Below are 11890 nucleotides of genomic sequence, written 5' to 3' on the forward strand. Positions count from 1 at the left end.
CAAACCCGCAATCACACACAAGTTTAGCATAGGACGTAACCAGTTGATCCCACAACAATACTCGATAATATCATACAAATTTATTCTTATAAACCTAACGTGGCATCGAAATCGCAAAAAATTGTGGGAAATCCAACACTCTTGTGGGTCGAACCCGCGTTCTCAGACATTATCAACTGGGTTCGACCCACAGAAGGGTGGATTTCCCACAATTTTTTGCGATTTCAATGACAAAGTTGGTTTATAAGAATAAATTTGTATGATACTATCGAGTATTGTTGTGAGATCAACTGGTTAAGTCCTACGCTGATAATGTTTGAGATCAAGGGTTCGAACCACTGGAGTGTGGATTTTCCACAATTTTTTGCGAAGAAAACATAACAAAACGATGCCGCTTTGCATTTTCCGATGGCACATCAATATACATGTGGATTCTGAGTCAGCATCTCTAATGGCTGACTTAAATCTGTTAACGTGGACTTTAAAATTGGCTCAATTTTATAAGTACAAGTATGAAATTTAAATTTTACTAGGGTACATGTCTAAATTAGCACTCATTGTTTGTACAAGCAACAATTCATACTTTTGGAGGATGTACGGGTATGAAATGGCCCTTTCCCTTTTTAGCAGCCATAGGTATGATGTTTTCTTCTTGTAAGAATTCTATTATATCTTTTAACTATGTAACTATCTTTGATAAACATAATATTAAAACATAATATGTGAGCTACCAAAATGCTAAACATAGTACTAAAACATAATTTTGTTGTGGGTTGTTTGTGTAGGACTTCGAGATGTTTTGCTAAGTGTGCTATAGTATACTATGAAGATCATGATATGATTATCTAATTTGAAATAATATATATTGTAAAAAGATTTTAAAAAAATTATGAGCAAAACATAAGAAAAAATTAAGATTTTTTTTTTAAAAATGATTAAAAAGTGATTTTATATTTTTATTTTTATGTACAACTATAACCTATTTTAGATTATGAGTTTTTTTTTCTTAGTTAGGTAAAGAAGAAACTCAAGTAGGGAAGACACAAAACAATGTGTTATATAAACAGTCTATGATCTCTCTAAAAACAAATAGTTTATTTGGTGGAGTCTTCAAATTATAATGACAATAGTAGGATATTGTCCATCAGAGATATTACAACATTGACTGATCACACAACATACACACAATGGGGCGGCGAAATTCTGAACTTGGAACATTAAAAACGACATACAACGACTCATATGGGTTTCAGTCACTTCTCTGATGAAGGCTTTGGAAAAAGCAGCTATTTATGAAACTTGAAAGTTGTTGATCCCAATCAAAAAGTTGGTCAACATAGACGTCAAACATCTCTACACAGAAGAATGGAAGACCCATTTCTTCTAGGGGATGCCAGGGTTTAAGTTTACCCATTTAGGATCATATTCTGCACCAACTTTTAAAGACCATCAAGAGTGCCTTTAACTAATTTTTTGTTTGTTAATCTAATTAATTTTATTTATTAAATAATGTTTCCTCTATTTAATAAAAAGTGTTATTTTGACACATTTTACACAAATTAAAAAAAATTTAAATTTTACATGTTTGCCTTTATTTAATAAGTAGTTAATAATATAAATTAATGAAATGAACTTTGGGTTTAAAGGTAACTTAGAATTTTTAACATAACAACACATTAGAAATATAGAATGAGACTTTTTGTGAAATATTTGTTTTTAATCTAAAATAACTTTCTTTGTGAAACAGAGAAAATACTAAACTAAACAAAATTAGAACCTGTCAAAATATGACACATAGTTTAAGAGTGTCTTGAACTATTTAGCTAAAGACATTTTTGTTTCTAAACACCTCATCTATCACCAATAGGAGTGCTCGAATTGACTATCTCAACGACCGGATATGCTTTAAAACTCATGCTGTAGCCATTATTATTTGCATAAATATTTTACTTGAATATTTGATTAGTTTTATGATCACGATAGGAAATGAAGATATAATTAAACTTGACAATAATAAATAATTTGACATCAAATAGTAATTTTTAATTATTTTCACGATTTTCTTCATTAAATATGGAGGTAGGGTTTTGAGATTTGAAGTGTATACATTAGGTTTTAATTTGCTTTGTTATGGTATCATTTTATTAATTAGGCGTTCATATAATTACACATCATTCACCTTTTTCGAGATCTCGAACCAACTCCTATACTTTCTTTTGGTTTACACCTCTTCCCAAACAATCTATCTATATCTATATATCTATATATATAGATATATAGATATATACCCTGTTTTAAAAATCTCCGCCTATTACCTATTACGCCTCGTAAAATCACTAGACCGGTTCTCTCCGCTTCGATTAATGACTAATCTCTGAATAGCATCGATTATACCGTCTAATCCGATTAATTCCTGCATAATTTTGTATATACCGATTATTTTTGGAACCAAATATAAATCAAATATATACATTTTGTTATTTAGACATTTAAATTAAGAGTTTATGATGTTTTACAATAACTAATGTACAAATTTTTAATTAAAATCATAATTGTTTTTCTTAATATTACGTTTTTATGTTTTTACAGTAACTTTAAAGACAATACTATAGCTTTATATTTTATTTGATATTTTTCTTTTCACATAAACATAATTATACATGTGAAGTGACCTTAGTGCAGTAGCAGGAGGTAAGTCCATTTGTAGAAGGCACCATCACACCCGGGATCGAGTCTCGGTTCCTACGAATGTAGGAATTTGGTTAATGGGCCGGCCAGTTGTGGCCCAATGGTTGACAAAAAAAAAACATAATTATACATAGTACTATATATTTTTAATTTACTATTAATTTAATAAAATAACTCAAAAACTAGTTCCCGATTAATTCCCGTTTAATCTCCGATTTTCTCGCTAGACGCTAGTCGGGCGAGATGGGCCTAGCGCCTAGCAATTTCTAAAACAGGGGATATATATAATAGATATGTTAGTGTAAAATATCTTTTATGGGAAAGATGTGAAAAGATTAACTAATATATAAAGGGTTAGAACATCTCTACTCATTGCCAATTGGTTTTGAGTTAGAAACCACAATAAAGCCTAAATTTAATATCGTATTAGAGCAGGTTGTTTCTTGGGCCACCCTGTGAATATTGTTCCCACATATGTCCACGCTTCAGATAGTCATGTCTGAGCATAAGCAATATCCCACATCGGAAAGATGTAAAATGATTAACTAATATATGAAGGATTAGGGTCTCTCCACTCATTGTCAATTGGTTTTGAGTTGGAAAGCATGGTAAAGCCCGAATTTAATAAGATACAGACCGTATCATACAGTATATATAATTAGCAATTACAATAGCTAATGAACGGAGGAAAATGATTAATATCTTTGCCTAAGTTTTGACTACAGCTCTTTCTTTCTCATTCCCGTTCTCTTTATCTATCTAATTTACTTCTTACCCACGCTAGCTATTATAACTCGAGTTTAGGTCGTCCGATTACAATTAATGACGATATATGACATTAAAAGCTGTGGTAGAAGCTCCATGAATTAGCAGATTTCGCGACTATGTTTTCTGATGATGAAATAGCGGCTATGTGTTCGCGAAACTCTCTGAATTCGAGGATCTCGTGATTGTGGAGTTTGATAAAGAAGTAGAAGAACGTGCAAAAGGTTGGAACAACGTCTTCGGTGACACAAAATCTTACTGATCGAGGCTTCTACTTAGCTTCTTTATCGCTTGATAAAGAAGTAGAATTGTAACTAAAGTTTCTTTTGTTGATTGTAGTGATAGCTTGATGTCGTAATTCTAACAAAAGAGTAAAGAAGACTTTCCGATCCAAACTTGCTTAGTATATAGCACAAATTCACGTAGTGCCATTGCTTCATACATGCGTCCAAGATTTACATGTTAAATCATTCAATGGTGTTTGACTTAAGCTACAATCTATCAGCGACTTGCAATTGCAATAGTTATCATCAATCAGTAAAAGAAAAATTATGAGGTAAGCTTTAGTTCCAAGTTCCAACACCAATGTGATGCCTCCAAGACCAGAGTATATATGAGAATAGCAAAACTCAGAGCTCTACTTTCATATCATTACCTAACTGACTGAATAAGATCCCAATATCCATTCCTTGATTCACTGTAGGTATTACTACTGAATAAGGGCATTGGGTGGAAAACCCAACCTTTTTGTTTTTGGACTGTTTTATTGCTTTGCTTAGCCTGCTAACGCATCGCTGGAACTTCTTATGGCAGCTTATGTTAGTCATACCTGCAAAATTGTAAACAAATACGAAAAGGTTTCAGCGTAAGCATGACAATTCATGACCAAATAATTAGCATTTGACTCCATCAAGAATTATATAGCTTAAGAAGAATGAAACATGGTAATATGTTTCAAATATCTAAAGCTAGGACCACTTATTTTGCAAGCATAATGATCTATGATCATTTTTAACATCTACGTCATATTAACCAAATAAATAAAGGTTTCAGCACAATCGTGACAATTCAAGACCAAAATTTTAGCATTTTGAATCCGTTAAAAAGTATAGCTCAAGAACAGTGAATCAAAGCAACTAGGCAAACAAAAGAAGATCCCTAAAGCAGTAGAGTCACTTAAAGATCATCAGAGCCTGATGGTTCTCAGGTACAAGGTCTAATCAAGACAAGTTACATTCATACGGAATCTGTAGTTACAGATGTTAATTTCAGTTTATCTCACTCTATTAACAGAGGCCCAATGGGCATATCATTCTTCTGCCGGGTTACAAAACTAAAACCAATTTTGGCCAACGTGAACTTTACAAGATGATAATATTAAAACTACATCTCAATTCCCGGCACATGACCTATGAACAGTGATTAACCCTTTTCGTGCAGATGCATGTAAAAACAGAGCGGTAAAGAATTCGAAGTTCTTGATTGATATAGTACCTTTTGACTCAACACAACTGTCATGGACCATACAACAAGCATCAAGATCATCACAAGGCTCCTCACCAGGACAACCAGAATGTCCAATCCCACAATACTTCCCATATCGAATAGAGAGAGCTGAAAAAAAAAAGATATAAAACATACATATGATGATGAGTAAGCTAAAAAAAAAACAAAGGGAAACTTGAGAAAATGTAATCTTACTGTCACAATTCTGTGCAATGCATCTTCTTGCACACTCCTGTAACAACAATTTGATTCAACAACAACACAGAAAAATAAATCAATTCATTATTTGAAATTATCACAAAGAAACAATAAAACACAGACCAAAAAAAAAAACATTAAAGTGTTGAGTTTTCTCTCAGAGGCAAGTGAAGTTAGCAAAAGCATTGTCAAAAATCAGATTTTTTGGCAGGGGTTTCAAATTTATTCAATGTGATAAGCTAATAAGCACAAGAATGTGATTCCTTTATGTCTAATTATGGAAACTAAAGATTCACAGAGAAAACACAGAGAACCAAATCGAACCTCGCTGCGGACGACACCGACGAGGACGATAAAGACAGTGACGAAGAAAGCCGCCGCGAAACGCATCAGAGAAGTGCGAATTATCACCGTCGTCGTCTCGTAAATGTTTTAGGGTAAATCGTTCGTTGTCTTCTTCGCTAAGGTTTCGGATTATGATGATGGCCACAGTTCCAATTGGGTCTCCTTAAGATCTCATTGGTCTTCGATTTTTTTATTTATTTTTTGAATTTTTTTGAGTTAAATTAATATATCTTAGTCAAAACAAAATAAATATTTATATTTTGTATATATCAGCTGCAAAATTATAATATTTCACTATGATGATATTACAGTATATCAGTTTCTCAAAGAAAAAAGAAAATAACAGTTATTTCTTTTCACCAATTAACAGTGAATATCAGTTTTTTATTTTCACCAATTAACAGTTATCAAAAATTCTTCAAAATTACATTTTTTCCTATCCATTTTTGGTATTCTTTTTTTTTTTTTTTTTTAATAATTATTTCTACATTTTTGTTTTGAAAAATTTATTCGGTTATTCACACAACCACTTGATATATAAAAGGAAAGTAAAAATTCTCTGATGCTTCAAATATTAAACCTTTCGAAATTTGTTTAACATTTATTTAAAGAAGAATCTTGTATCAAATGCATTTTTCTCAATTTCTTTTATTAAGAGCTTTACCAAAAATGGTTTTTTTTTTCCTTAGCTCCAAAACCTCTGTTTTAGGAATAGACTGAAAATATAAATGGATTCGGGGAAGTATATATAGTTCAGTGAGTAATCATATGGAGGAGAGTTACAAGCTATGAAAGTGAATCCTCTGCCGACGACATTGCTGTTGTCTCAGTTTCAAGGGTAGTAGCCGGTGAAAGTGAATCCTCTGCCGACGATTTCACCCGCGCAAAACCAAGCAAAGCATTCTAAGCCAAACAATGCACCGATCCCTACATCTTCCACCTTCAGATTCGCTCTGTTCTTCATTAAGTTCTTTGCATAGCCTACTTCTTTCCAAAATGTTTCATAGCGCCCTGGAATGCTGTGTAATTCGTAACAAGAGTGAGTATTAGCAAAATACCAAAAGCCAAATTCCTACAAAAGTAATAGCCAAGACACACTGTGGATCATAAGTTGTGTAATCAGGACTGTAAAAACATGACAGCCACAGACACTAACCGAATCATCAGGGATTTACCAGCTTAATTCCATCGAGGACAAAAATTACTAGAAGATAACACCAAAGTTCTCAAGCATATCTTTTTCAGTTCTATCAAAGTCTATAAGGCAAAAAAGGCTAACTACTCGCAAGTAATGCAAATCCGTTTCCTCAGCATGATCTGAAGATTAATGTTTCAAAAGTATACATAAAAGATATTATAGTCAGAGAAAAAAAAAAATCTCAACAACCCTTACTCTAGAGGCTAGAGCATGGCCCTTGGAAACATGCTAAGAGAAAAAGAGAGAAAGAAAAGGTAAATGACCTGGCAAGACGAGTGTAGAGCAATTGCTTAGACAATTCGTTGCACTTCTCAGTAGATGCAGGCTCTTGAATGAATTGCTTGTTCTGCTCCAACAATTGCTTGTAGTAGGAACTCCCATGCCTGGTCACAAACTTTGAAGCCTGACATGCCTTTGACTGAAGTTGTACCAATTTTGATGCCATGTTTCACAATCACAGAGTCCTTCAAAATTACAGAAACACAGTTTAGCTTCAGAAATCAAACTTAAGCAAGAGAGATTATCCCTGCTCATCAATATGTACAATTTCAAAGTTTCTAAAGCAATCATATTCAAATTCATGATTCATTACACACCTCCACGATAAAAAAAAATCCAATACCTAAAACGGAAATTGAAAATAATGTATTCTCAGAATCAAGTCATACCAAAAGCACAAGACTTTTCATAAAATTCACACATATCAAAGCTAAATCACTAAAACCCTAGTACCCAATTCCAGAACTACAGATCGACCGAGTCCAAATAATAGACAAATGATTCTTTGTATAGGTTGAGTGTTCTCAAATGGCTGACACTGCAAAGGAGATTGTTAAGTCGAATGGACTTTCAGATGGTATGTATGTTGTGTTTGACTTTAGAGTGTTATTCAAATGGATTGTATATTCTGATGGTAGTTGTCTGAAACTAGTGTTTGGGTTGTTTTGGCAGTTATAACTGTTTTGAAAGGGAAGATTGAGGAAATCGAACTTCCAGTTCCTAAAGTGGATGTGATTATCTCTGAGTGGATGGGTTTCTTTTTGTTGTATGAAAATATGCTCGACACCGTCTTGTATGCTCGCAATAAATGGCTTGTAAGTTACTTTTTTATCGCCTTGTTTAAGTTATGACGACCTTGGCTTCATCATAGCTTTGAGCATTTTTCTGTGCTTTTTGGTTAGGTTGATGGTGGAATTGTTCTACCAGATAAAGCTTCTCTGTATCTTACAGCCATTGAGGATGCTCATTATAAAGAAGACAAAGTAGACTGTGAGTAAATATGAAAGATCTTGTCTTACTTTTTTTGCAAACTTTTATCTTCGAAACCTTATTTTTTGCAATCGGCTTTGCCTCTAATCGTTTCCTGTACAGTTTGGGAAGACGTGTATGGGTTTGACATGTCATGCATCAAGAGAAGAGCAATTACGGAACCACTTGTTGACACGGTGGATGGAAACCAAATCGTGACTGATAGCAAGCTGCTGAAGGTAAGTGTGATTGTACTAGAGTAGTTAGTTATATCTCATTCCCTTACTTACTTGTAGCTGATGCAAATTCCATTTTTTTTTTGGTTTACTATAAAGACCATGGATATCTCTAAGATGGCTTCTGGAGATGCTTCCTTCACAGCTCCATTTAAACTCGTCGCACAACGAAATGACCATATCCATGCCCTTGTAGCCTACTTTGATGTAGCATTCACCATGTGCCACAAGAAGATGGGTTTCTCAACAGGTTCACACTTTTTCCTGCAAAGTTTTCTGATTATCCGACTTCTTTGTTAATTCTAGCTCTTCTTTGTCGATGTTTGGAACTTACAGTACAATCACAACATGCAATGCAGGACCAAAATCTCGGGCGACACACTGGAAACAAACAGTGCTGTACCTGGAAGATGTGTTAACCATATGCGAGGGTGAAACAATCACAGGAAGCATGACAATTGCACAAAACAAAAAGAATCCCAGAGACGTTGACATAAAGCTCAATTATTCTTTGAATGGCCAACATTGCAAGATCTCAAGGACCCACTCCTACAAAATGCGCTAAAAGCTCTCGGATGAAAAGGAAATCCCCATCATCTAGAAGCTGAGAGATGGACATTACTCATTTTGTAATTCTATTGTTTCCATTATCTTATGACGTTTCAGAACAAAATGAATCAGAAATTTCTTCCCTTGGAATTTTATAAACATTGAACAAAGACAACAAACTATTAAAGCTAGTTTTCTATCGTTTACCTTTAACGGTTTCAGGTTTCTCTGAAGAAGAAGATATAGAAGATTCTTTCCACAATGTTCATATCATGTTAAACGTTTGAGTAGAGTTTCCTGAAGCTACTTCTTCCGCTATAAGTGTAAGTCTCGTCTCAGTCATCCCTTAACATAAAAAGTGGTTTAAGTTACAAAACTCTTAATCGCAGAAAAAGAAAAACAAACTAGACCTATTCTGCTTTTATGATACACAACTTACAATAGGATTTGGCCTCTCACCAACAAGATAATGGAAACATTGAGAATATTAAAAGTGAATGAAACCTGGAAAGTACACCATCGTCATACTTTAGTTGTCTCGAATGTCTCATATGTCTCCAAATGTCGTGGATCTCAATGAGAAAAGAACCATTTCACGTGGTGTGAGGCTAATTTACATTATCTAATTTTGATTAATTAATAATGGTAATTGTGATAGTAAGAATTAATCAAGATTCTTGAATACTTAAACAAAGAACTTCAAAAAGAAAGAAAAAAACAATAACTCTGAAACAGAGCTCGGGCTTGATTTGAATTTGGTAAACCACCATGGAGAAAGTAGAGGTACCAATTCACAAACATCCTTTGTTACCTTTTACACGCTTTTTCGAGAGGCCTTGTGTAGGGTGTAAGTATCTTGGATACATTTACCAAGGCTACCGTTGCAATGAATTGGGGTGTCACAAAACTTTGTATCATAAAGAGTGTGCTGAGTCTTTACCACAAATCAACCACCCTTCTCATCCCGACCATCCTCTCAAGCTGCTATTAAATGGCCGGTCGTCCACTTGTAGTCGGTGTGGAGTTTCCTTCCAAAATGGTTATTCCTGCTCAATCTGTGACTTCAAGTTGGATCTATCTTGTGCCAGCGGACAAGCCCCGCCTCTTATTCTTGAAAAATCCAATCTCCATGAGCATCCGCTTGAACTCTTCAATGGACTCAAGTCTGGCGTGAGATCATGCCAAGTATGCAAATATAGAGTTTTCAACAGTGAACAATGCTATAGATGTTATCAATGTGAGTTAGTCTTTCACCTAGAATGTGCCAAGTTTTTTCCAGAGGCAAGCCACACTTCCCACCCACAACACCAACTCAAGTACCTTACAGCTAAAGCAACACCAGATTACGCTGATAAGAAGTGCCTTCTTTGCGGAATCAAGCTTCGAAGTCTTCACCACTGTGATGTTTGTAACTTCAGCATATGCAGTAGATGTATGAGCAATCCACCGCCAGTTAGTGTTGTAAGCCCTACCACACATGAACATCAACTCCATCTTGTTCCAAGATGTATGGATTTCACTTGCAATGCTTGTGGGACACAAGGTGAGCGAAGCCCTTACTTCTGTCTTCAATGCAACTTCATGATTCATCGGGAGTGTATCGATTTGCCACGCGTTATAAACATCAACCGCCACGATCATCGCATCTTTTACACGCATCGCCTTGGACATGGAAACTGGAAATGTGGAGTTTGCCGTAAGACAGTGGATGGGTTCTACGGGGCTTATTCTTGCTCTAAATGTTCTGACTATGTTGTTCATTCAAGATGCGCAACAAGAGACGATGTATGGGACATGATCGAACTGGAAGGGACACCCGAAGAGCCTGAGGAAACTGCGCCATTTGTGGTGATTGATGAAAACACCATAAAACATTTTAGCCACGACCATAACTTACAAATGATCGACAACCATGGGAGGAATATTCTAGAGGAAATCAAACTATGCCAAGCATGTGTCTTTCAGATTGGTACAGAACCTTTCTATACTTGCAAGCAGTGTGTCTTTGTTCTCCACGAAAAATGTGCTAACATTCCTCGGAAGAAGAAGCATATGTGCCACAACCAACCATTCACACTTGACACGAATTCTATATGCAAAGAGTTTACATGTCATCTGTGTCTTCAAAGGTTCAACGGTTTCAGGTACAAGTCACTGAATAATATGACTCTTGATGTACGGTGCGGTTCAAGTTCAGAACCATTATGGCACGAAAGCCATCCTCATCCTTTATACTATTCTAACGATAAGTACCCCAAGCACTGTAGTGAATGTGGGAGGACAGGACGGTTTAGGTGTGATGAGTGTGACTTCAGTTTGGATTTCAAGTGTGGTCTTCTACCGAAAAAGGTAATAAGGCATAGGTACGACGATCACCCTCTAGTCCTCTCCTATGGTGAAAGTAGTGTAGATGGCAAATATTGGTGTGAAGCTTGTGAGACAGAAGTGGATCCGAAGAAATGGTTTTATACATGCAGTGATTGTGGGGTCATATTGCATATTTCATGTGTTGGAGGAGGAGACTTCACATATATAAGGCCAAGTTCAGTAATACCATATGAAGCAGAATATGTTTCCAACACGTCTATTTGTAGACCAGTTTGCACTGTGTGTAACACTCGATGCAAGCTCTCTACTATTCTCAAGGTTTCCAAGACCAAAGTTGTAGTATACGTTTGTTCTTTCAAATGTTTTGCCTCTGTTCGCTTCAGAGATTTCTAAGGCATTTTCTAGTGAATAAACACTTTGTATCATTTGTTGTAATGAATGTTATGAGTGTGTCGTTGAATTCAAAGGAATTCTCACTAGAAAGTCGGATGGCTACCATGAAAGAAATGGCAACCACAGCTTCATCATAGCTTTGAGCATTTTTATGTGCCTTTTGTTCTATTTGGTTAGGTTGATGATGGAATTGATATGTATCTTACAGCCATAGAGGATACTCATTATAAAGAAGAAAAAGTAGAGTGCGAGTGATATGAAAGATCTTGTCTTACTATCATTTATCTTCGAAACCTGGTTTTTTTTGCAATCGGCTTTGCCTCTTACTGTAGGTCTTTGACCAAAGATCTCGTAACATGTAAAAAATTTAGCATGGATATATATGAAGCGATTAGGATAAAAACAATATATTATCTCTTGCTATGTTTTCCAAGTC

The 11890-nt window shown here is 35.2% G+C and overlaps 4 protein-coding genes across 4 annotated transcripts; 2 read left to right on the forward strand and 2 right to left on the reverse strand.

The window, feature by feature from the left end:
- LOC104766869 (phospholipase A2-beta) lies at positions 3858–5641 on the reverse strand. Its single transcript, XM_010490836.2, has 4 exons — positions 5482–5641; positions 5155–5191; positions 4948–5067; positions 3858–4282 (listed from the first exon to the last, which is right to left on the reverse strand). Exons 1-4 carry the CDS (start codon positions 5545–5547, stop codon positions 4083–4085), a joined length of 423 nt encoding a protein of 140 aa, XP_010489138.1. The 5' UTR covers positions 5548–5641; the 3' UTR covers positions 3858–4082.
- LOC104766870 lies at positions 6126–7189 on the reverse strand. The gene is made up of 2 exons (XM_010490837.2): positions 6964–7189; positions 6126–6521 (listed from the first exon to the last, which is right to left on the reverse strand). Exons 1-2 carry the CDS (start codon positions 7143–7145, stop codon positions 6335–6337), a joined length of 369 nt encoding a protein of 122 aa, XP_010489139.1. The 5' UTR covers positions 7146–7189; the 3' UTR covers positions 6126–6334.
- On the forward strand, positions 7447–8941 carry LOC104766871 (probable protein arginine N-methyltransferase 1.2). Its single transcript, XM_010490839.2, has 6 exons — positions 7447–7556; positions 7652–7794; positions 7882–7969; positions 8072–8187; positions 8284–8434; positions 8544–8941. The coding sequence occupies exons 1-6, from the start codon at positions 7508–7510 to the stop codon at positions 8747–8749; spliced, it is 753 nt and encodes a 250-aa protein (XP_010489141.1). The 5' UTR covers positions 7447–7507; the 3' UTR covers positions 8750–8941.
- LOC104768064 lies at positions 9487–11454 on the forward strand. Its single transcript, XM_010492004.2, has one exon. It carries the CDS (start codon positions 9502–9504, stop codon positions 11452–11454), a length of 1953 nt encoding a protein of 650 aa, XP_010490306.1. The 5' UTR covers positions 9487–9501.

This window comes from Camelina sativa, chromosome 19, assembly GCF_000633955.1.
Source record: "Camelina sativa cultivar DH55 chromosome 19, Cs, whole genome shotgun sequence".
NCBI classification, from domain to species: Eukaryota; Viridiplantae; Streptophyta; class Magnoliopsida; order Brassicales; family Brassicaceae; genus Camelina; species Camelina sativa.

What these genes read in the sequence shown, in the direction of transcription:
- LOC104766869 (XM_010490836.2), bottom strand. Translation starts at nt 5,547, where the DNA reads ATGCGTTTCGCGGCGGCTTTCTTCGTCACTGTCTTTATCGTCCTCGTC. An exon ending in CATTGCACAGAATTGTGACA is followed by an intron (nt 5,068 to 5,154) that starts GTAAGATTACAT and finishes TTTTTTTTTCAG; the next exon opens with CTCTCTCTATTCGATATGGG. An exon ending in CAGTTGTGTTGAGTCAAAAG is followed by an intron (nt 4,283 to 4,947) that starts GTACTATATCAA and finishes ACAATTTTGCAG; the next exon opens with GTATGACTAACATAAGCTGC.
- LOC104768064 (XM_010492004.2), top strand. Translation starts at nt 9,502, where the DNA reads ATGGAGAAAGTAGAGGTACCAATTCACAAACATCCTTTGTTACCTTTT.
- LOC104766871 (XM_010490839.2), top strand. Translation starts at nt 7,508, where the DNA reads ATGGCTGACACTGCAAAGGAGATTGTTAAGTCGAATGGACTTTCAGAT. An exon ending in CTGATAGCAAGCTGCTGAAG is followed by an intron (nt 8,188 to 8,283) that starts GTAAGTGTGATT and finishes TTTACTATAAAG; the next exon opens with ACCATGGATATCTCTAAGAT. An exon ending in GAAGATGGGTTTCTCAACAG is followed by an intron (nt 8,435 to 8,543) that starts GTTCACACTTTT and finishes CATGCAATGCAG; the next exon opens with GACCAAAATCTCGGGCGACA.
- LOC104766870 (XM_010490837.2), bottom strand. Translation starts at nt 7,145, where the DNA reads ATGGCATCAAAATTGGTACAACTTCAGTCAAAGGCATGTCAGGCTTCA. An exon ending in CTCTACACTCGTCTTGCCAG is followed by an intron (nt 6,522 to 6,963) that starts GTCATTTACCTT and finishes CGAATTACACAG; the next exon opens with CATTCCAGGGCGCTATGAAA.